The 24400-nt window shown below is 45.8% G+C and overlaps 1 protein-coding gene across 5 annotated transcripts in view; it reads left to right on the forward strand.

The window, feature by feature from the left end:
- Positions 1-24400, forward strand: part of LOC119387756 (semaphorin-1A) — a 177109-nt gene that overhangs the window by 146027 nt on the left and 6682 nt on the right. For 2 of the 5 annotated variants that reach the window (XM_037655265.2, XM_037655264.2), the window contains 18 exons: positions 4360-4456; positions 4917-4962; positions 5405-5467; positions 5567-5677; positions 7438-7525; positions 10175-10195; positions 10590-10694; positions 11574-11662; positions 12246-12387; positions 13255-13333; positions 14897-15044; positions 15535-15656; positions 16255-16337; positions 16885-17098; positions 17341-17415; positions 17979-18043; positions 18934-19116; positions 21149-21265. In XM_037655265.2, the coding sequence (XP_037511193.1) occupies positions 4360-4456; positions 4917-4962; positions 5405-5467; positions 5567-5677; positions 7438-7525; positions 10175-10195; positions 10590-10694; positions 11574-11662; positions 12246-12387; positions 13255-13333; positions 14897-15044; positions 15535-15656; positions 16255-16337; positions 16885-17098; positions 17341-17415; positions 17979-18043; positions 18934-19116; positions 21149-21265 (1848 nt within the window). The remainder of the gene's footprint in view (positions 1-4359; positions 4457-4916; positions 4963-5404; positions 5468-5566; positions 5678-7437; positions 7526-10174; positions 10196-10589; positions 10695-11573; positions 11663-12245; positions 12388-13254; positions 13334-14896; positions 15045-15534; positions 15657-16254; positions 16338-16884; positions 17099-17340; positions 17416-17978; positions 18044-18933; positions 19117-21148; positions 21266-24400) is intronic. The other 3 variants (XM_049413678.1, XM_037655266.2, XM_049413680.1) reach the window with 3 other exon arrangements.

Below are 24400 nucleotides of genomic sequence, written 5' to 3' on the forward strand. Positions count from 1 at the left end.
GACGGTAGTTCCTTGTTGGGCCGAACAAGATATGCACAAATGAAAGACTGCGTGGACAAGTATTCACTGAAGGTTTTTTCATGGTCGACACGTATTATTCGTTCGCTAAACCTCAAAAGGGATTCGAGCTAGGGAAAGAAGAACTCTGAAATTACGAAAAGGTACAGAGGTGTAGCCCGGCATGTTCAGACGTACATTGCCATGCGTTGAAAGAATAGCTCAGTGAGTTAGCTGTGCGGGGCCCAGACGAGCAGTGCATGGTAGTGGTATCAACTTCAAATTCTGCTTAGGTATAATGCCTGGTAGGCCCGAGCACTGGGATGGCCCATCATGAGGAGCGACCCTTTCGGCCCAGGCGACGAGGGCTTGCCGTTTCATTGATCAGGCTCTCTGAGCAGCCTTTCCCACGTCTGTTGTGAGGGAGCTGGCAGGAGCGACCTAAGAGGTGGCAAACCCTTGCACCCCAAAGAATGCGATGTTGGATAGCCAATGTTTGATGTGCAGCTTTGACATGGTGCCACTGCTGTGACGATATGGATAGAGTTACTCTATAGGCTAAAGTAGCATTACAGTAACTCTAGATATGGCGGAGACAGGGGCGTAGCCAGGGGGGGGGATTCAACCCCCCCCCCCCCGAAATTTTTCAGTTTTGCTTGCGTACATATACACGCGCACATACAAACGCACGCACGAACATACATAAAGTATGGTTGACCCCCCCCCCCCCCCCGAAAAAAATTTCTGGCTACGCCCCTGGGCGGAGAGGTTGTTCGCTTGCTTGCCTCATGGCACTAACCCACTACGGGGATAGGCCAAGAAAGTGCGGCGGTTATCCAGAGCGGCCATCTGCGTCGACGAAGACGACGAAGAAGCAGCGTGTGTGGTTCCATCCGCGTCGGGGGCCAGCGGCTCGGCTCCGGGGTCACCATGTACGCCGCCAGCGGTAGCAGCAAGCGCTTCGTCACGGGGTTCCCGTACATCGCCAATTGGACTCTGGTCGAGTTCCGGCGCGAACCGCCGGCGGATCGCGTCTGTTCGCTGTGTGGCGTACTGGCCGGCGAGACCCTGTGGGCGCCGTGCAAGCACGTGTTCTGTCGCCGCTGTTTCCAGGGCCTGGCGACCGGCGAGGCCATGGTGTGCTGCCCTGTTGACGGCGCCGACTTCGGCACCCAGCAGGTACGCCTGGACCGCACGGCGCCCGACGTGTTGCGTCACTACCCGGTGGGCTGCAAGAACAAGGGCTGCCTGCACGTCCCGACGCTGGCCACTTACGAAAAGCACATCGCGCTGTGCGAGCACCAGCTGGTCCTGTGCGAGCTGTGCTCCCGGCGCCTGCAAGTGTCCCAGGTCCTGTCGCACGTGCGCTCCGAGTGCCGCAAGGTGTCCTCCAAGGCCTTGCACGAGGCGTCGAAGAATCCCGCAGCAGCGCTGGACGGTGTGGGAGCCGTGGGCGGCGACGCTCGCGTGGAAACCCCGCATGCCGACCGTTGCGAGATGGTCAGCCAGGAGCTCAAGTCGCTGCGCATGACCATCCACGAGGAACTGCTCTCGTTCCGAACCGCGCTGCAGGAGGCAAAGGCCTCCCTGGCCGAAGGGCAGCGTGACTGGAGGAAGTACTCGGCAGACGACGAGACCGCGGCGCAGCACCTCTTGCTGGAGTCCGTGGGCGACACGCTGAGCCGCGAGCTAGGCGCCGTGGAAGAGGACAGTCCGCCGTCGTCCTGCTACGTCTGGAAGATCATCGACTTCGCGCGCATGCGCCAGGACGCCCTGGAAGGGCGCACGACGACGTTCAGCAGCGACGCCTTCTACTGCGGAGGCGCGGGCTACCGCGTGTACCTCCAAGGCAGCCTGGGCAACTCGGCGGAGATGGGAAGGCCGTGCCTCGGGTTGTACTTCGTCCTGACCGCGGGGTCGTTCGACACGTCGCTGAGCTGGCCGTACGCGCAGAAGACCTCGTTCGTTCTCATCTCGAACGCGTCCGAAGGCTCATACAACATCCAGGGAGACATCCGTCCCGAGTCCGAGGGCGAGGAGTGGGGCCACTGCTTCCGCAAGCCCCGGCCGGGCGAGGACAACGAAGGGTTCGGTTTCTCGCAATTCATCACGCTGGAGGACTTGGCCAACCCGGAGTACGGCTACATCAAAGACAACTCCTTCACCGTCCATTTCCTGACGCAGCTCAGGGTCTAGCGTCGGCGGCGACGTGGTCAGCGACGACAACCGGCAGCGTAGTGCATCGCGCACGAAATAAAAATTGATCCCCCCTGTGGTTTTATGCGGTGGTATACTCGTAGTTTAGTTGTTTATCCGCAGATGTTGAAAATATAATGCAGGAGCATAATTGCAGAACGTTTTTCCCAGAAAGAAATTAACATCCTCTGGGACTTCATTTATGTGAAATGTCCATTCACCATTTGATGAACACAGCATGGCAACCTATTTCATGGGATGACGCCGAGAGAAAGAGTTCGTTTCATGGAACGAAATTCTCGGTATCGGAAATTTCGTTACTGAATTTCTCGGCCCCGGACGAGTAGATTGTTCTGGGTATGCTCGCGGGCTATATCTGCTGCTTAATTACCGCGAGTACCCAGGACATCCGCAAATATGTGTCGTTTGGGCGGCTGTTACATGACGAAACGCTTTAACCGTCTTTCACTAAGCGGCCAGACACTTATTGCGCATTCAACTGAGCCAGACCAGGAGCGTGCGCTCGCGCATTCGAGTTAAGTGCGTTAGGATGGTACTTCGCCTGTAGAAACAATAACTCGCTTAAAGAAACACTGAAACGGCTAGCGACGTCGCGACCGGTGCAGTGACCCCACTCCAAGCAGTCTCGTTCGTTTGGAGAGAGCTCTAGCTACGTCGTCGCATAGTTGGGCAAACGCGGATTGCGAAAGCTGTTTACACACCGCGGAACCGCCATGAATGGCACGGCAGCAGAAGCCTCGCTGCATGATCAGCGTAGCATTATGAGCTTCACAAAAACGCAAACTTTATACGGGGGCGACGATCCGGCGCCAGGGGCTCGAGGTTTCATTTCATTTCTCATTCGGGCGGTTTCGCCTCGGAGCATGGAGCCTTTCAGACAACTCTCGCAAACGCGGCGTCTGGGTGTTATTTGTCATCTTTTTGTTTTCAATTTCGTTGGCTGCCTCTTGTGGCGTGGTCCTTAGGCGTCGCGCAAGGCGGTAGTCCGTAACTGGTCACGGAGACGTACAGGCGCGCACGAAGTTTGGAGAGGACATAAAGAACTGCAATATGTTTTAGTAAACACCAACTCGCCCAAGAGCAAGATATCCTGAAGTCCATCTGCCTTGTGGTAAAGCATCTATCTAGCCGGGCAACGGTGCGACTCCGTCTAGTCTGGCTGCTAGGAGTCGGCGCGCATTACGAAAACGGTGCTCAAGACATGGCGCGTGCCGCGCCGATATGGCGCAAGGTGTCGTTTTGGGGCGACGCAGGTCCTCTCGTTTTTTTTTAGTTTTTTCTTCATTCATTGAGCGGTGCTCGAGATGACTGCACTTTGGCTTCGCCACGGCCCTCCCCCTCGCTGTGTACGACCCCAGCAAGCCTCGTCACTGATGAGGTCGAGTGATCGCCGTGGTGCCTTGGCAGCGAGTATACGTGCCTCGTTACGCGACGTATATCTACACATACAATTGATGTGCCGCCGGCGCATATGATGTCGTTCCACTGAACGGCCGCGCGCACCGGTTTCTCGCTCGTTGCGCACATTGTTCGTGACGTACTCGACCAGGAGAAAACGAGGTGGCTGTAAGGGACGAGGGCATTGGTCCGCTGTGGACCTTGTGCTTTGGGAGAGAATCGCGGTGCAGTCTTAGCAGATGCAGATATGCATGTGTTGGCACGGGTCTGCCATGGAGTGCAGACGATGGCGTGTCCTTAACGAAGGCGCGCACTTGTTTAATTAGGCATGCAGCTGCAACCGACCGCACGTGCTGCGCTACAGCTGCATGGTTGCCAGTTGTTTCGAAGAGACAATTGACCTCTGCTTGAGCAAGCATAAAATGTGATCCACGGAACCTTTTCGGATTTAGATCTCTCGTTTCTTAAGTTGTGAACAGGAATGCGTATGCCTAAACACTGCGCTAATTAAACCTTCTGGCTTTGTGGTGTGGATGTGTTTGCATTACATATAAGTGCACGGAATAATCACTAAATATGAAGACAGGGTACACATGCTGCAATGAGAACCTGCCTCAGCAATGAAAGCGACCACATTCATATTGTGCATATTGTTTCAATCGTGCTTGCGTGCATTACATGCTGTTCCATGTGTCACTCTCATGTCATTAAAACGTTTGTTCTTTCTTGTTTTTTGGTCTTGCGCAGCTCCAGATCTGATTGGGAAATTTCGTGGCAACCAGACACACAGCGACCACTTTCGTCTTCTAGAACAGGACGGCCACAACCTTCTTGTGGGGGCTAGGTGAGCTCTGTTTTTAATTATCGTCATCTAGATGTAGCACATTGTTTGTTTTCTTTTTTCTTTTTTGACAAAACAGAGCTCAGTGCTTTTGTAAATGCTACCCAAGTCGTTATGTAAAATGCGCATTCAACAAAACTTGATGGCTTGTTCCACTACTGATAGCGTTTCATGCATGTGCATTTAAATTCAGAGTAATTGAATCAGATTATGCTCTTTCTTTCATTGCTTGATGTTTTGACATTTGCATTCCTGTCTATTCCTGCTCCTTTTTTTTGTACTCATATACAGAATATAACTATATTGATAAAAATTTAGAAAACCTGTAGACATATTTCTATTAACTCACGATTACAATTTCTTTGCTTGCATACATGAAGGACTGCGTTATGTCAAGACTTCCCGCAAACTGCTTTGCACGACTATCTCCTATATCTGCGTGACTGTAACTTTTCATTTCCAGGAATGTTGTCTACAACATCAGCCTTTCATCGCTGGAGTTACAAAAGGTGAAGTTGCACATTCTTGTAAATTTTGAAAGGCTTATAACAACTACGCTCATATGATTTTAGCAAGCATTGTTGAAAAGATTCAAAATTTTTGTGGTTCTAGCAGCGAAACTTTAGTCTAATTACTAGCGTCAGACGGTAAATCATCATATCAGAGAACCATCTTTGAAAAGCTATTAGCAGAGTGATACACCTGGGTAAAAATCAGCTAAAAGAACAACTCGAGTATTACGTGAAGCTGGGCTCATCGGGCTAGTTCCAGAATGAACCTGACAATAGTTCCCAAAAAGAGAAAGAGGTCCACACAAAAAAAAAAAAAACAAAAAGAAAACCAGGATCATCTTTGTAATAAAGTGTCTAAAGTATTGCAGTTGAGTTTTGACCCTAGAGCTATAAATTGATAAGCCTTGAGGTAAACTGAAAGACTTGCTTCATCTTGCAGAAGCTGGAGTGGTTCTCCGAGAGTAAGGATATCGACATGTGCAAGCTAAAAGGAAAAAGCGAGGTAAGTGATAAGACCACAATTGCTCATTGCTACTGCTTGACCTCCAACCAAAAATGTTTGCAAAATGGCTCTCAATTTGTAACTTTTCTCTTTTTCCAGGAGGCATGCCAGAACTACATTAGGGTGCTGGCGAGAAAATCCGAAACAGTCATTTTTGTCTGCGGCACCAATGCGTACAAGCCACGCTGCAGGGACTATGTGATATCTCCGGTGAGCAATAAGGTGTCTTGTTAAATTGTGTAATTGTCCTTGAAGCAGAAGCGTGTTGGCTTTGTTGCCACACTTGCATGATGCTCTTTGCAGATGTTGTGTAAACATTCGTAAATTTGACCTGGTAAATTTATAACAATTCTGTACGTAGTTTTGCTCAGATCCCGTTCTCCTGAAAACTTCGTTTTCCTCACAGTTCCTTTGCTATGACTGTCCACTCACAGCTGTTCGAGTCAGCATCAGGCACATGTTAAGTGCAAAACAGGAGGTTCAGAAGGCAACACACTTCACCTAGTAAAAAGATAAACGTACACAGTTGGACTACTCCTTCAAACGTTGTGGGCTCTCGAAATACTCTGGGCTCTCGAAATACTCGCTCTCAGAACACAGTCACGCCTTCGAGTAAACGAACACAATGTACATTTATCAACATTTGTCAGCGGTGACCAAATGATGGATTTAAGGCGTTTGATTTAAAGAAGAAAACTGACTGTATTCAACTGAAGTTACAAGCAAATCGGTAGGGTTACATATGTGAAAGAAGAAAACGGGATTTGGTGCTGGAGCTCGTTCAGCTGCGTCCGACGCGCCGCTCGTGTCTGGGTTCTCTCTCTTCTCCGGCGATGCGTTGCTACGCGTTCCCGGCTCGCAATCTCACTTTTGTTCTTTTTGAATGTTCGTCGATCCAAGCCTCATGGCAACAGCGCCGGGCGAAGGTGCTCAAGGCTCAAGTGAAGGTGCTCAAGGCTCGAAGATCGCGTTTACGTAGTGTAGTGTTTCTTGTGCGGGGGCCGAGATGATGTCAGCGAATTCGAGCGGCAGGCAGCCAGCGCTTCCCGGACCTTAGCCCATCGTCTATGTTTGGGCGCCAAGCACGCACGTTGTAAACACAGCGGCCGTGTGAACTCGAGTGCCGCTGACACATTTTACAACGGCGAGCTCGCCAGCCGAATCTAAGTAATGACTGGTAACATGACAAATAATCCAATATAATGGCAATACAACACACAAACAACCTAAAACGCACACACAACATAACACGTACAGTGTACCGCGTATGCGGCGTCAACGTTCGCCTCACTCCGGGAGGCCTCGGGACCGAGCCGCGGTGTCACACTCGCGCACTTCCCCGATGGTCACCCGTCGCCGACCACGCCAAGCCACAAAATACCAAAAAGCACTTTTGTCTCAAGCGCCCGCATAACCTCGCTCCTGCCATGCGGCGCTGCTGGCGCCACCGTGCGAGCGCAGCGCCACTTCTGGCTCGACGGCGTTTAAGCTATTTACGAATAATCCACCGGAGGCGCACGCGCCATGAGGCAAAAACGGCTTTACAGGGGGTGATAGCACCCCCACAACGTACATGTCATCCGTGAAAGTAGCACTATTGCCTGGTGTGCCGAAGCAAAGCATTGGTGAAGGCATAGACTGACTGGTGGTGAATAGACTGTTATAGACTGTCAGAGAGCCACCCTGCGCACAGGTATAGCAGATGTTTCTATCGTACGTGCCTGTTGCTTTTAGTCACCCAATTGAAGCTCTAGCTTCGAATCCACTGCACACAATTATTGTGTTGGTGGCAGAATGTGGCTGCTGTTTAGTTCCTGTACCGATATTGTTAATGGCGCTTGCCTTCTATATAATACCAATCTGTGGGAAAAACAAATGCTTATGCAGCTGGTGCATGGGCATAGCATTTGTGCATTGACTGACCATAAGAAGAGTGATTGATTGCAGCCACCCCTTGCCTATCTTTATAGGACGGGGAGTACACAGTGAAGGAACAGGTGCCGGGAGAGGGCCTCTGCCCCTTTGATCCCAAGAACAACAGCACAGCCATTTTTGCCGGTGAGGATTGCCTGCCTTACTTCCGACTGATGTGGAGAAAAGTGATTGTTCCTGTCTGCCGACGTAATTACCGCCCCATCCTTCAGGTGGTTGTCAGCCCTATGTGATGGATTATTGCGAAGTTCGCTCCAAGCAGCTATTTGCCCTCGAAGATTACTAGGGTTGTGCGCAGCAATACTGATTTGTACGCACTGTACAGACAGCTTTAGTGCCTACTGCAGTGAATATGGTGCGCAGAGCAGTAGTTCTCGACAACCTTATTTACAGCAGCGTTTTTCAGCAAACACAAATATAGACAAAACGAGACTAATTATTTTACCCCGTGTTTCGCATGCAAATCATCCATCAAATGAAATTTGCATTCTGCCGAGTGGCTCTTTTATGCACATTTTTGCCTTCAAGCATCTTGAGCTGTACATCTTCGTTGCTAGAATACTAGAGCTGTGCGAATAGCAAAATTTTGGGTGCGAAGCGAATTCGAATAATAAAGATTGAGTGCGAATCAAATCGAATATTTTCGAATAATTTTCGAATATTTCTCAAATATTTTTCGAATACTTCGAAGTGAAATCACAGAAAAAGTTGCAGAGAATCCCTAAGTATGTTCTTGTGAGATAGCAACATGAAAGTGTTTCTTTTCGCTAAGTTGATGAAGCGCTGGTGGGGTCATATTTCATAGTTGTCTTTCTTATCAAGAGTGAGGCAATGTAGAGGCCGAATTGTATTTATGTACATGATTTGGTGCAACCAAAGTGTTGCCTACAACACTTTACACGTGATAGGCAGGGATGCCATTTCCTCAGCCTCTCCTCCTCTTTCAACTGCTGTGAAAGGCCAACTGATGTGGCAGACAAGGGTGTGCTCCCTTCAAGTCCGGAGTTACAAATCTGCCTCGTAGACGTCAATATATAAGAAGATCTGAAATTTTGGATGCTAAAAAGCTTCGGCGTCAGATTTTTCGGACTTCCTGCCCAAATTTCAGGTCCAAAACAGCATAATTGAGCCCCCAAGTCTGCCACATCTTTCATCTCCATATTGGAACCAGCGTTTTCTTGAGTTAATACATTTGCGACCGTAGCGGAGCTTGAAAGGCAGCTTTGGCGCAATACGAGGGTGTGATGAGGTGAAGCATATGAAAATCTAGGGACCACTTCCAACCGGACTTTGTCTCTTGGCCAAGTTCGACCGTAACGGAGCTTGAAAGGCAGCTTTGCCGCAATACGAGAGTGTAATGAGGTGAAGCATATTGAAAATCTGAAGGGGTCACTTTCAATCGGACGTTGACTGCATTTGTCTTTGGGAAGTTCGAATAGTTCGAATAGTAAAATTTCAGTGCGAATCGAATCGAATAGCAAACACTATTCGAAAAATATTCGAAATTTCGAATATTCGCACACCCCTATAGAATACACATCAACTAACTTCACAAATAAGCTGCTGTAATTCCTCACAGTTTCAGTACCACTTTCTTTCTTTCTACATTGGATTTTTCCTTCCCGCTTCTTTTGCACCTGTAATCCAAAGTTCATCTAGATGTATGTAAGCTGCATTGGAAATGGAAGGCGCTGCTTGAGGTTCATGCCCCCAAGGAAACAATGGTTTCAGGGTTGACTTCCCACTGCAGCCCCCTCCTTTTGTTTTGTAGTCTGAACAAACGACAGGCCTCTATAAGGGAAGGTCATGGTCAGCTGCTTGCCGAGCGAGCCCCCTTGGCTGTCTTCTGCTGTGCCGCTGCACCCTCTGTCCATCTTTCACGGCCTGCAGCGACCGTGACCATTGCGGGCTTCGTCTACATTTAATCTGGTGGCTCGATTCTTGCTCTTTTGTATGCCCAAACTGTGCTGCTAGGTCTGTTGTACAGAGGTGGCAGTGTGAATGAGCTGCATTTCTGACTCGGTTGAAATGCCAGCTAGCCACAGGTTGTGGCCAGCACATGCCAAAATTGAAAGAAGAGTCGCAAAGTGCTCGTGATGTCCAGCTAGTCAACTGATTAATCGTGATGTCAAAGAAGTGCCAGGCAATCGCGGCACCTTTAGGTTTGCTTAAATAAGCCTTTTCTGTGAAAAAGTAAAGGAGGTGCGAGAGGAATAACGAAAAGGTAAATCATTGAATTCAGGAAGATGAATGTTAACATTTTCTCTTTTTTTTTTCAATTCCTGGAGCAACTTGAAGCAGCATTGACAGTGTAAATGTACACATTTCTTAAATGGGCTGTATGACTACACACCGACTTAGCTATTTCTTATGCTTTCAATCATTTGTTACCTCTCATCTTCTGGCATAGCTAGTATTGGATTCATCTAGCTCCAGTGCTGCTTGGTGGCATTCACAATTCTGTGCTGGTTTTATTTATTATGTCTAGTTTCATTAATCAGCAGTTAAATTTCTACAATCAACCATAAGACAAAGAGCTAAAACATTAGAGATATGAAGACTTTCTTCCTTCATTGCTACTACTGCTGCTGCTGCTCAAACAATAGATGCAAATTTCTTCGTAAATTTCCACAGCAATGATTTTGCTGGCATAGCTCTGTGCTGGCCTGGTGGTGCTCTTGCACATGTCACTGTACTAATTGTGTCTGGAAAGTGTCTGAGCTGAGTGGATCTTTGTTCTGTCCTATTTATAAACATGCTGCCTGGGACATTCAGGTCCCTTATCAAGGAGGACAGGTAAATACTGCTGTCGTGGCCCTTCAGTACAGCATGATGAATTTATGTGCATGAATACCGTGTATTTAGTACAAAATTGCATTCTAAGTGTTGAAGTGAACAACTGGTATGTAGATATCAATTCGGTGTCCATTAATTCCATTGAATGTGGTATGCATCTGTGTGGTGGTGCCCGAACATGAGCTATGCCGTGACATGAAAGCATGACTATATACCTGCATTCGCAACATGTTGCACATTCTTACACATCATCCTGTGGTGATAAATGTGCACCAACATTGCATTTTTATTGCACTGTTACATGCGAAGCGAAATGCCATCATATCTGCATGAAAACATTGTTTAAGATTCCGACCTTTCATGTAATATGCATATTTTCTTTCCCTACTTGAAGATGGTGACCTGTACGTGGCCACTGTTGGCCAGCTTTCAGGGGCAGACCCACTCATCTACAGAAAGCCACTCAGGACAGAACCTTTTGACCTAAAGCACCTGAATGGTGAGTCCATAGTGTCGTGGTAATTTCATTGCAAGCCCTATTTTTCTTAAAGCTTAGTTAGTTGTGCTTTGTTATTGAGGTTATAAATGTAGGTAACCAGAAACAGAGCTAAGGAGAGCTGCGCTAATTTAATGTGCAGTTTTTGCTTTTCAGCTTTATTTGACCTGGTGTTAAGCCTGCAAAACAGATGTGCCGTATTTGTCAGGCACATTTGTTCATTCATTCACGTACATACATAACATAAATTTACGCATACATGCATACATTTGCCTTCATTGGGATGTTCATCAATGTTCTTGAATGTGCATGAAATGACGCAGCTTTAATGTATGATTTCGGTGTTATGTAAACATACAGAAAGTGGCATACTAAGCGAATGACACTGCAGGTCAGGCAAATGGAACAATGACAAAGAAGGAAAGTAATTTTTTTTGCTAACATTTTTTAAGTGCAGCAATAGCACTAGCAGATGCACCATGAATGCATTCAAGTGAAAAACCCTCTTGGTTTAACATCGAAAAAAAAAAACAGCTGTGGAGAATACTTAGCCTTTAGCTGTGAACATGTTTGGCACAGTCAGAGTGCATGCACAACGAGCATTGAAATTGCAAGGTTACAAAAACATGAGATCGTAGAAAGGCGTTAACAGGGTCCTGTCCATGCAGAATAGATGTCGATGTAAGCACCAAGAAAAAAAAATAGAAAAGAGCTTGAAAGAACAACTAGAGCTGAGGAGCAATGCTGTAAGACACAAAAGAATGGGGAGTTTCCAGATACGTGGGAAAAGATGTACAAGATGTAACAATGCCTTCATTTCTAGCATAGCTTAACTTGTGTTTCATGAACTTTACATCACTCTAACCGATTTTTCTTTCACAGCCCCCAACTTTGTGAGCTCCATCCACTACGAAGACTATGTGTATTTCTTCTTCCGCGAGTCAGCCGTGGAATATATCAACTGCGGCAAGGTAAGCGTCGTTCGAATATTCAACATCGCGTGCTTGCGGGTATGTAATGTGGCAGGATTTTAATGCATCGATAAGAGCAGGCTGCATAGAAAGAAAGCACAAATTTCCTTATATTACAGCACACGTGCGAGTTCGATCGTGTTGATTAGATGTTGTTCAAACTGCCAGCAGCATCAGAACCTGTTTGAATCATGCGCCTCCTAACACCTTGCTTGTTTTTAAGGACCATGTGGACTCCATGTCAAAGGCTAGTAGTGTTGACATTAGTAAACACGTACAGTTTCTTTCGCGATGCATATTATCAATGCTTGCGCGAGGCTGGTAGTGCCTTGAAATGGTCTTGAGGAGTGGTGCAATTCTGCACTGGGCATCAAATCGCTGATTTTTTTAACCTAGTGACAGTGTCCAGCATTGGTTGGCACGAAATTCGAAAAGAGATCTATACTGAGACATGGGTGTTTTAAACTTCCCCGGAGTGTTGGTTTTTTCTACTAGAGTTCTTGATTTCATGTTTTAGATTACTTACATTTTGCTTTTGCACTTGTAAGACCATGTTGGTTTGGTTGCTCTCTTTGTTATGCAGACTGTTTACTCCCGTGTAGCAAGGGTATGCACTCGGGACAAGGGTGGGCCTCATAAATTCCAGCAGCGCTGGACCTCCTTCCTCAAGGCCCGACTTAACTGCTCCGTTGGTGGAGACATTCCGTTCTATTTCAACGAAATACGTAAGCAGTCCCTCTGTTCACTCTTGTCTTCACGTGCGAACGGTGTCTTGTTTTCTAATAGGCTTCGTTTGTAGTTTGTGTCTCACATTTAAGTGCATTAGACTGGGAATGTCTGCATCCGAGCAACATATTCCGAGTTTCAGTAGAACCACTAAAGGCAGAAATGCTTGCTCCTAGTTTTCTAAAATGAACTTGTATGCGAAAACTAGAAGCAGTGCGAAAAAAACGACGACAAAAATAGGAACATACACAACAGGACTAGCGCTGTACTGCCAACTGAATGTTTATTGAAAAATCACCACTTATAGCTATACCACCAAAAACGCCTTGTCACACAAAAAACGCCACAAAAAATCAACGATTGCGGACCATGTGTGTATGTTCCTATTTTTGTCGTCGTTCTTTCGTGCTGCTTCTGGTTTTCGCATCATGAACCGACTCGCCCAAACCTACAAGTTGTTGCGAACTTGTATGATTTGATTGGCTTTATATATATATATATATATATATATATATATATATATAATACAAGTGCGGCTATGTTCCATTTCTTTTGTACTGTACCACTGTCAGTGCCATGTGACTCATTCTTTTTTTAACATTTGTGCAGCTTTCTCAATGTTACGTTTTAAGATGTCATGTAGATAGTAGCAAGTGCAAATGCACACTTCAGGACATCTGCTGTTTGTCTGAACACTGGAAATTCATTCGGAATGCTAATACATGACATATTTACACTGCACCATGGCACAGTGTTGCAAGCTGTGCTTTGGTTGTTTCCCATCAGATGCGTCAACGTGTACGTTAACTACATTATGTAGGGACACACGTGATATACACGTGACCGTGTTGAAAAATGTTTTGCAGAATCGACCAGCCCAATTGTGGATGGCATCTACAATGGCAAGGAAGCCAAGCTCATCTACAGTGTATTCACCACGCCACAGTATGTTCACCTTCCTATGCACAGAATTGCCTATGCACAGCCCTTCTGTATAAATTGTCACGTTCACAAACTGCCAAACTGATACACCCCCCAAAAATATATTCTGTACTCAGAATGAGCACTTTGGATGCCATAGTGCTTTCTCTACAGTTATTTAATCATGGGTATTTCGGAGGCATGGTTGAGTGCCTGTTGCAGCTGAATTGCTGTGAATCACTTTGGCTGTAATGAAATGGCACAAAATTGTGCAAACAGGCAAATAGTGCAGGTAGATTGATTGATAGTTGATTGATTGATAGTTGGCGGATTGATACTAGTTGTGTGCATTAAATAACCTCATGAGATCAGAAGTGACCTTTCAGCCTCCCAATATATAGGACCTCCATATTCGAGCAGCATTGGACCATAGCAGTTTGGTTTACTTAGGGCCATCTATTTTACAGCGAAAGCTGTTCTGAGATCATTTCACCGGCCGTTTTTGGTGCTGTAGTTGTCCGCCGCCGCTGCCGCCGCCGGTGTCCGTAACCAGTATCGCTCGAAATAAGAAAAAAAACTAAATAAGAAAAAAATTCCAGGATGGAACGAGATTCGAACCTGGGCCCTCTGCGTGGGAGCCCAGTATTGAACCTCTGAGCCATGCCGGTGCTTGAAACTGCTTTGCAAAAGGTCCTACACAGGCTTCATGTCGGGAACGAACCACATTAGCATATGCAATATGGCGTGGTAAAAGAGTAGAATAAGCACCAAGCGTCGCACAACGCGAATTCTGTAACCAGGCGTCACACAATGCGAACTGCGCAACGAGTAGGTTGTTGAATGCTTCCAACCCATTACAAAGAGCTCTGCCATAATTCTTTATCGTCATCATGCACAGCATCAACAAAGTGCGCATAATGCCTTACATGCGTTTAGCAGGTACCACGGCTGTCTGTAAAATGACGAAAAATGGCACAGTGCCTACTGCCCTACTTCTCAAAAATTACAATGATTTATAGCGTAGTGGGTTCCTCGCAAGTGCACTTCTGTTGGTTGCCAAGGAAGCGCATAAGGCTCCCATGATCCATTTCCTCAGGGTCTCAATAAAGTCAATTCTCTCTCTCTCTCGCTCTACGTTTCTCCGGTTAACGTATGTTATAAAGCGTGGTGGGACAGTTAAATAACGACCGGGCGTCACACAATATGCATTACTTAACTAGTGGGTCGTTTAAAGCTTCCAACCCATTACAAAGGGCGCAACCATAATTATTCATCGTCATCAACCGCCGCATCAACAAACTGCACATAATCGCTTACATATGGTACCTCGCTTCTCCGCAGAACAACGAATAATGTCGTGCTGGGTGCTTCCCAACTTCCCAAAAATTACGCTTTGTGGCGTAGTGGGTACGTTGCTAACGTACCTGTATTAGTAGCCACAGGAGAGTTTATAACGGGCTCTAGAAATGCCGCTATTCCAGCTTTCGCTGTGACTGTGCTGCGCTTTCCGCGCAGGCCTGGCGTTTTTTGTATTGCTGCCTGACGTGTCGTACCAAACATGTGGCATTGTTCTCTTCCTCACAACAGTAACAGCATCAGTGGATCTGCGGTATGCGCATTCCGTGTGGAGGACATTCAGCGGGTATTTGAAGGCAGTTTCAAGGGACAGGATGACATCAACTCAAACTGGCTCCCCATTGTCAACTCTAAAGTTCCGGAGCCCAGGCCAGGCCAGGTGAGTCTTCTTTTAGAAACATAGATTGACGGTTAATGAGCTAGTATGAAATCACTTACACACTGTGATCATACAGCAAATGTGCTCCAGATTTGAGGAAGAGTCATTTTAATTTTTTTATGCAAAACTACAGACCTGTGTTAGGTAATCAACGTTACTTGCTTCTTACAAAACTAGAAATCACCATAGTATCATAGCATAACGTAGCTTGAAATTATATGCAACTAAATTTCAACATAACCTTCTTACGTGGGTAAAGACACCCTTCCTGCCATTATTACTCGCAACTTCTGACTTAGCAATGCTCATTTACTGTAGCAAGAAGAAGCAGTGATGGATTAAAGACAAAAATAGACAAGATTTAACACTTTGTCCATACTTTTCCACGTCTTTAATCAATTCTTGTCGTTTCCTTGCTCTGCAGTAATTATGTGCCGTTTCTTGAGAACTGCCACGAATTCACTCTCTTGGTTGCACATCTATGTTCCAGTGTGTCAATGACTCCAGGACACTACCAGATGTGACACTCAACTTTATCACGGAGCATCCGCTCATGGACCAGGCAGTTCCGTCACACTTTGGTCGACCCATCTTGGTGCACACAGGCTTCCAGTAAGTCCGTCGTGTTGAATCTATAGAACTTTGCACACTCTTGCAGCTGGTAGCTGTAATCGTACATCATTACGCAGGATTTTTTTGTAAAACATCCATTTTCTCTGTGCACCTGTAAGCACTAACATGTACATACATTTCTTTTTTTGCGGGGGGGGGGGTGTCGCTTGCAAGTCATAAAAACAGTAATGCCATCTATACAGTACAGCAAAGAACCTTCAATAAGTCAGCTTGATGTGCTACCCATTTTCAGCAGGCATTACCGGTCTGCAAGAAAGTTTACAGGTAATAGGTAGAGAACCTTGTGGCTTGTGAAAGCATTTAACGTCGCCTAATATTGCGTGCTGGGTCTGGATCTTTCATGCCATCTCTTCTGTGCATGGTGTTATGAGACTGTACTCATGGATGTACTTGAAACTACATAAAATATAGTCCTTGCACAAGTCTTCTTATTTCAGTGATTGTTTCATGCGTTAGTTGCAATTGGACGGCGTGAATAATGCCACCCACTTCTATACACACGTATTTTTCTGGTGTTCTTTTTCTCAGTGCATGTCGTCGTAGAGCTTGTTCTCACAATACGAGTGTCATTATGCAGGTACCGATTCACTTACATTGCTGTGGACCCCCAAGTGGAAACTGTGAGCGGCAAGAAGTACGACGTCCTCTTCATCGGAACAGGTGTGTTTTGTAGCATGCTATTTGACTGTGGGTGCATGTTCACAAAAACATGTCCAGTGAACTAGAAAATGCTTGGAAAAGGCCACACGCTGTAAGGGGAGGCTGTACAATGCACTCATGCTTTGCATACAGGGATCACATTCCAAGTAGGGTACACCTTGCACCTAAGAGCAAAAAAGATCTTTTGCCTTCTATGGGTGAAATCTAGTTGGAATTGGAAACCTTGGATGGGAAATAATGTGCTGCAGTCATCCCAACACTCTACTTTTTCAATGATGAAATACTACCAACTAACCCAATTGTACATCACTTTTTTTTTTCCCTTGCTAAAGAAGGTGATAGCCTCATGCAAGGCTTTTTAAGTCCTCAGGTGCAGGAAGTTCTAAGGTGTATGTATCAGGCAGACAAAACTGGCATTGAGTGCAGCAAGGACAGCCCCGAGTGCTTGGTGAATGGGTACAAAAGTACATGGCTTTAAGAAATGAGTATCACTGTTTGAGTTTGTACAGCAGAGAGAACTAGGGAGATGTTTGTCACTTCCATGCAGACACTGGGCGTGTGCTGAAGGCAGTGAACGTACCACGGCAGCAGCAGTCAGCGGGAGGCCACCCAGTGCTGGTGGAGGACGTCGGGGTGTTCCAGGGGGCACCTGTCACTAACCTGCTGGTGCACCGGCCACAAGGGCGCCTGGTTGTTGTCACCCACTCGGAGATACAGGCTGTGCCACTGTTCGGCTGCCAGCGCTATGCAGCCACTTGCGCGTAAGTCTACCACCACCCCAGCCTTTTCATTTTGTTTCTTGGCATTTAGACTCTGGTGCTGCTTGTGCAAGGTGCATGTGTACACCTTGCATAGTTGAACCTGCGTGTGTTTGTGTGTGTTTGTGGCCTAATGAGTCAGTATGACGAGACACCGTGGAATTGCAATCAAGAGGTGCATGGTTCAAATCACTGCAGTGTGGGAGCCCATTGCTGATTCACGCTCGATTTTGTTGTGTTTGCAGGGATTGTGTGGCCCTCCAAGACCCATACTGCGCGTGGGACAGCGATCGAAGCACTTGCGTCAACCCAAGCTTAAGGTACGCATCTTTCACACCTTTAATGTCTTGTAGCTCTTAACATAGCGATGCCACTCAGTTGGTTACCCGCCAACACGTTATCACAGAAAATGCTCGACAGTTTCACAGGATGTACAGTATACTAGGGAACATCAATCAGTAAAGGAGCCAATTGAGGTAACTGTACTCTCATACGTGAGAGAGATCTAATTACTGCATGAGCAACTGCTCTATCAATCTCAAGAAAGGGAATTGATGGCTGGTGTCAGAAAATTCATGGCACATGCACATGATGTAGCACCACTTTTTTTTCGTCTTGCTGTACTTGTAATCCTATTGGAACAATTAAGGCCATTTGAAATCCAGTACTCATAAAATGTACTGCATGTTCTGTGTCTTGTCGTTTAGCACTTTTAACTTGTCACAAAATTTCAGTAGGCAATTGTCCCACTTTCAGTAATAATTATCCTGTGTGTACATGTTTTATTTGCCTGTATAAGTGGGGTGTATGCCAGTGAACATGTATTTGCGCTCAATCTATTTTTACCAAAATCATTAATAATTACGGTGCACATTCTCTGCAGGGTTAGGAAAAAGGACAGCTACGTCCAGAACATCGAAGAAGGATGGGACCACCGATGTGGCCAAGGTAAATTTTCACCTTTAGGGCAGTCAGCAGAAAAGCAGGCATTGAACACTTTTATTTTACATTGAATGACTGAGTCTACCACGCCACTGAGGCATCCAACAGCTCACAAGATCAGCACCGCATCCTTGATTGGGTTGTTGCACCCACTGCACGGTGTTGGTGTGGCATTAAGGAACTTACGACAAGAAATGCATTTTGTTATTTGTTTTCTTTTTTGCACTGTGCACGATTAGAAGCCTGTGGACTATGACTCTAGTCCAGGTGAGTTTGTATGTCAAACAGTTGAGGATATATATGAAACGTGTGCAACTTGTAGTTATCGCACATCTGCATTTACTTTCTTTTTTTTCAGGTTACACATAGAAAAAATGAGAGCAGGGCCTTAAAGATCTAGTTGTTGTTCCCAATTAATAAGTGTAGTTCGCTGCAATTTCCAATAGCTTGTCATTCGTAATAATTCCTCTTTTGGCAGATAGAAATTAAGTGCCTGTAAATTAATGGCAGCTTTAATTAAGTGAACGCAGTAGAAAAAAAAAGGAAGATATTTTCTAGGCAGTGCTTAATTTATTTTGACCAACAAGTGTAATTAACGTTCCTGTAACTAAATGAATGTTCTTTTAAGGCACAACTTGTGCCAGTTTTCTTGCAGCGAATCTTAGAGAGCCTTTACGAGATTGTGCACGTTTTAGAGAGTTCCTGTTCGGTTTTTATGAGTTGAAGAATCTGTTGCCCTGCTGCACATTGCTGCACATCAGAGTAGTGTTGCCAAATATGCTGCAGTTGCTCAAAAAAAAAAAAAAAAGAAAGAAAATCCCAGAGAAAGGCTGAGCTGGGTGTGTCGATGCACACCGCCGTTCGTGACGCGCTTCTTTCGACCTGGCTCGGCTCAGGGGTGTTGCAGGGGGCATCAGGTGTGACAGCATCTCCTCCGGTGAGCGTGTGCCCCCCGTGTGACTGCACTTGCCCTCCTCCCCCAACCCTTCCTCCCACGTCGTCGCCGCCCCCCACCGAAGTCGACGACCCAGACATGGCCGCCGAAGAATTCAATGACCTCACACGACCCCAGTTCTTTGGTTAGTGTGGGCCACTCTCGAAGAATGCAGACCGACTAACGAAAAAAAAAAACCCTAGCGCTTCAAGGGACGCCGTGGCCAAAGCAAGGGAAATGGATAAACGCCACAGTAGACACAACCTCTGTCTCTCTCTCTCTCTGTCCCCCTGCTATTAACACACACTCCTGTGAAACACATGTGCTCACTTGCATGACGCACCCGGTGGCAAGCTGCGTAATCCCCGCACACTTGGCAGCTACTCCTCGGCTTTGAGATGGGAGTGTCAAAAGGCTTGCACAGGGCACTGTAACGGGAAAACTTGCAGGACCTGCTAAGCGAGCCAGTAAAGCTAACGAAGCTCATTAAACTTCATTTTTTAAGTAGTATTAGATACCGGAAAACATTTGTACCTTATAGTGCTTTATAACGAAAAAGTGAGTGTATAATGCCCCACTTTTTTTGCAATCTCCCCTGTGTCATTTCAGTTTTGGCTTATTGTTATGGTTCAGCACACGTGTTAGAATTTGTAAAGTCAAGTAGGCATTTCTTCATCAACCATTTTCAGTGCTATACATGAAATCGTGGAACACAGCACAGCATCTTAAGTCTTTATGGATATCACTCATTACGGCTTATGTTGAGGCTATGTAGGGCTGAGAAGCTATGTTCAGCACATCATCAGGCCGATGCACAGCTGGCCGAGTGCTTTCACTGTTCACACAGCCTGCTCTTGTATGCGTGGTGGTGGTGGTGCCATAGTCATTTTATAATATGACTGACCCGATGAGCACTTACTTGTTGTGGTGATGGTGTAAATGGCTTACGGCCTTCCTGCATGAAGCTGAAGCACTAGTGATACAAAAATGAGCCTGCTAACTAACAATCTTTGTTGCAGCTTTTATTATCGCTCAATTTTTTGTCACTTATTTTTTTTCTGTCTCTTGTGGAAAATGCAAACTCAATGCTATCACACTGCGCTTGGCAGCAGCTAGCTAAATGAGTAATCCATTGTGGTTTAAGTTAATTGATTGTGCCAACATGATTCTGAAGCAGATGGCATGCCTGTTAGATCTCATTCATTGACATTGCCTTACCAACTAAAGAAGTGATTTACATTAGGTAACTAAGCCATTTTAAATTTTATAACTTCTCCTATGTGACCTGTGCACGTGCTCTGTGCATTTTGATTCAACATGAGGCACCTTAACTTGCATTTTTAAGGCTGTTGATAGCCCCTTTTTAATTGGTCTACATTAAATAAAGATTTTCTGCAGAATGTGATTGCATTGAGTCTGTAGGGACAAAAATAGAGCAATGAACACCATTGCAATTGGACGTCTACACCATCTGTCTGCGAGCTCTCGTGGTATAGTTAATGTAGCTCACTTGGAGACAGCAACAAGTTTCAGGATATCATTAGGCGTACGAGTAGAAGTTATCACTGTTTCAGTCATCCTCTCGCAAGGTAGACGTGCAAACAATGTGTAACTTAGTGTGTGCGCAGCAATCTAATACCAGCTTTGAACAAATTGTAGGGCATTAAACGAAGTGTTTCTGCACATACTTCGTGTTGGCAAAAACTGTGTTGCAAATTCACAGTGCAGGATGAGTGAGTGCATTGACAGAAGTGCCCAGGAAGGATTGTGGTCTTATTGCTGGCATATGAATGATATTTGGTAGCCTTGCAACTACAGGTGGTGATGCTTTTGTACGGCACAGTTTTAGTAGACAGTATTCACACAGAACTCCTTGTAGGGCTTCATCAGAAGTTTAGCCACTCTAGTATGCAAAGCAGTCATCACAAGCCTATTCAGCCAATCAACTATAGACGTAAAGTATTTTTCATTAACTTACAAGCAAGAAATGCTGGTGAAGGGTACAAATTACTAGCCATTTCGTTAAATGACCGTACACACCTTGAGGCGCTAGACTAGACACGCAGTGGTGTTGACGTCAGGTTGGAGTGGTGTTGGGGGTGTTAGACACTATTGTCTGGTGTGGGCATGCGGTGGTTAGAGCACTGACCAATGGTGGTCTTGCCTGTGGGTGCCAGGGAGGCCCCCATCATCGAACGGTCCCCTGCGGTCCCCACACCAGTACCAGGGGTCTGGAATGGACGACGCTGCTCACCCAAATTCGGCGTCCCGTCCCTTGGGAGACGGTCACGAAGGTGAGCCCGGCCCCTCCCTCCGGAAACACCTCTTTTCTTCTCTGTTTTCCCTTTCTGGCTTCCTGATGCTTGCGTGTCCTTCGGTGCTCCACACTTGGACGTGACAGTCCGTCACTTGCACTGCCACAGCTGTGGACAATAACCCAACTAACCAGACCCTCCCTCACACCTGTCATTACATTCGTAAGGAGGTGTGGTGTGTGCTGCTGAAAATACAGAAGGGCAGCTTTTGTTGTATATGCAAGTATGCAATGCGATGTCGCCTTTATCATTATTCTTTTTTCTTCTGTGGTCTAAGACGCATCTCACGTTATGTGTGGAATGGTGTAAGGCGTGCTCTGAAAAGAAAAAAGAGAACCAGAAGAAAGCAGCACGTGCAACCGCCAAACGCCTGAGCATGTAAGAAAGTCAACCTTAGGTTTATTTCAAATAACTGGGATTCAGGGTGGTGCAACATGGTGTTTGAGTGGACGGCGCTACTGCGTGAACAAGTTGCGTTTTTGGGCAACGAAAGCAAAAAAAAACTTTTTATTTCCAGGCTCCATGCAAGATAAAGCACCTATACATACCTTGTGTGAAACGTCACGTAAATGAGGAAACATTGACATGGCATTCACATAGTAACATATTGTCCAATTTATATTCCTATTCAAGGGCTATTTGAGAACAATTGATTATACAGGGTCTGTGCGTAAAGTAATGGGACTGGTTCTGGTAAAAGGAATTTATAGATCCGATCGGTACATATTACTTAAATTCTTCAAAATAGTTTCCTTGAGCATCAGTACACTGATTACAATGTGATTACCACGCTACAAAAGCTCCCTGAAAGTCACCTGCCATGACCTCTCTTAGAAACTCTTTGACAGCCCATAGGATGGCGGGAACACCGTCGAAACGGTGACCTTTCAGGCTTCTCTTGAGATTTGGGAACAGGAAGAAGTCTGACGAGCTCTCATCAGGGCTGTATCAGGACTGCATCAGCCCTGATGCCAGACCCAGTCTGGTCTAGTCTGGAACTTTGTCCCAGACCCATTCCCACACTATTGTCCCAATCCCAGATTAATGAGACCAGACCCAGTCTCATTACTTTACGGACAGACCCTGTATAATCAATTGTTCTACAGGTGCCTGTTTTACGACCATTGCAAGCATCTGTGTATCATTTTTTTTTCTTTTTAGCTGTTTAAAACCGCTGTGAGTGATATGAAAAGCTTTCCAAGTCACACTGTACATTTATGCAAATGTGGGTAACTTTTGCTGACAGACTGAATTCACAGGGAATATCAGTAGTTGAAAATGCGAAATTCTGATTTCATGATAGTGAAAGTAGCCAGGGGATGTTTGCAGTGATGTCTGCAGCTACTCTTTGCTTGCACTTGTGCACTCTACTTTAGATGCACTGTGTCATCCTCAGTTATACAGACAAAGTATGCTGTAGCAGATGCCCAGGCAAAGGCTGTGGTGGTCTTTTCACATTACCGATAGCTGACCAAACATACTGCTGTTCTGTTGCTTGCGTTGGTTTATCTTTCAAGTTCCAGCTGACTTATGCTAGGCAGTCGTTCGTGCTGCCATTACCTCTTAAACAATGTAGTAAATCCCGAATTTCTCAGAACTAATTAATTTGTCACTGCCAACACCATGCAGTCATGGTAACGGCGCAAGTTTAGCAGTGTTGATCACATTAGTCAAGCATGTCAGAGCTCTGTTTCCCTTCACTATCTATCACTAATTTTTGCATGTTCATCATAGCTGCAGTTTGAATCCCACTTTCAAACTGTTTTATCACTATTTCAGTTTCAGGATGTTTCAGTTTTATCAGTCATAGACATGTGATAATCACTAGTACACTCTGAAAATGACTCTTCCACGACTCCGAGGGTGCATGTAGTTTCGTTCGCCTTTTTTCTTCTCACCCCTATGCTTTAGCAGGAGGGGCCTGGCAAACCCATATATTAGGTTTAAAAACATGCTGTATCAACTGCAGTGGTTGTATGGATCCAAAGCAAGCAACGGTCTGGTGCTGTCGTGGCTTGGATAATATATGCATGCTGTTCCTTCACGTAGGTTGTGACTGTATTGATATTCTGGGAATCCTGCCCAACTAATTGTGGTACAAAAACGTATCATGAAATGACAAGATAAAGGAATGCCAAAAGGGATGCCAATGAATGTTGTCGTGTTCACGTTTAGTACGTCTGCGCTCTTTTCTGAGGAAATACCGCAACGATTCTGTGTATCTGGTTGTTCGTGCGCATCATCAAACCTCTGTACAGTAGGAGAATGCTGCCTAGCACAGAGAGAATTGAATGACCTGCCAATTCCGTGTGGCAGCAACAGGGGCTTACGTTGAAGAGGAGGGACAACCAACAGCAGCAGCAGAAAAAGAAAGTGGATGGTTGTTTTCACGTCGCACACAGTATTAGCACTTTAAGTGGGCTTTTGTTTTTCAAGTAGGGAAGCTATATGAAATAAGATGAGATCTGTTTTTATGTTAGATAGCTTATACACTTGGTGTTCATAGTCTCATATACTTCACTGCCAAAGAGCTCCAGTTTTAAGGGAGGGAAAGAAACTGTTCATGCATCCTTAGGTATTGCGTAAGCGACTTCTAATAAGCAGAGAGAAAAGTTGTAATACCTTAGCCCCATTTCCATAGCTTCAGTTTTTTACCGTCACTCAATCCCAAGAATGGTTTCAAGTAAGAACACGATAAAGGTAAGGATGGCTGGGAGCACTTGGACATGAACGCTGGTAGAATGCAGTATGTGATTCCTGCGGTGTTGCCTAGCAGGCCTTGGAGACAATGCTTGGAGTATGGTTTGCCCTGCCCAGCTATGCTACATAGCAGCAATAAATAAGACAAGATGACAGGCATTCGGGAAAGAAAAAAAGCAGCAGCTCTTTTTGTGCCCTGCCAGGTATGCATATAGATGACTTAGGCGTATGATGTGAGCAGGTTCCCCCTAACTCTGAATCCTAACTCTCAACGATATGCACTCAGTTTTGTCTGTGGAAAGCGATTCATCTTTTCTTAGAGCCTGGTTCTTTCCACCTGGGACACTACAAATGTGCATGAGCGTTCTTATGCAAGAAAGAAAATAACATGGAAGCAAGTACTTCAAGTCCACA

This window comes from Rhipicephalus sanguineus, chromosome 3 (genome assembly GCF_013339695.2).
Source record: "Rhipicephalus sanguineus isolate Rsan-2018 chromosome 3, BIME_Rsan_1.4, whole genome shotgun sequence".
NCBI classification, from domain to species: Eukaryota; Metazoa; Arthropoda; class Arachnida; order Ixodida; family Ixodidae; genus Rhipicephalus; species Rhipicephalus sanguineus.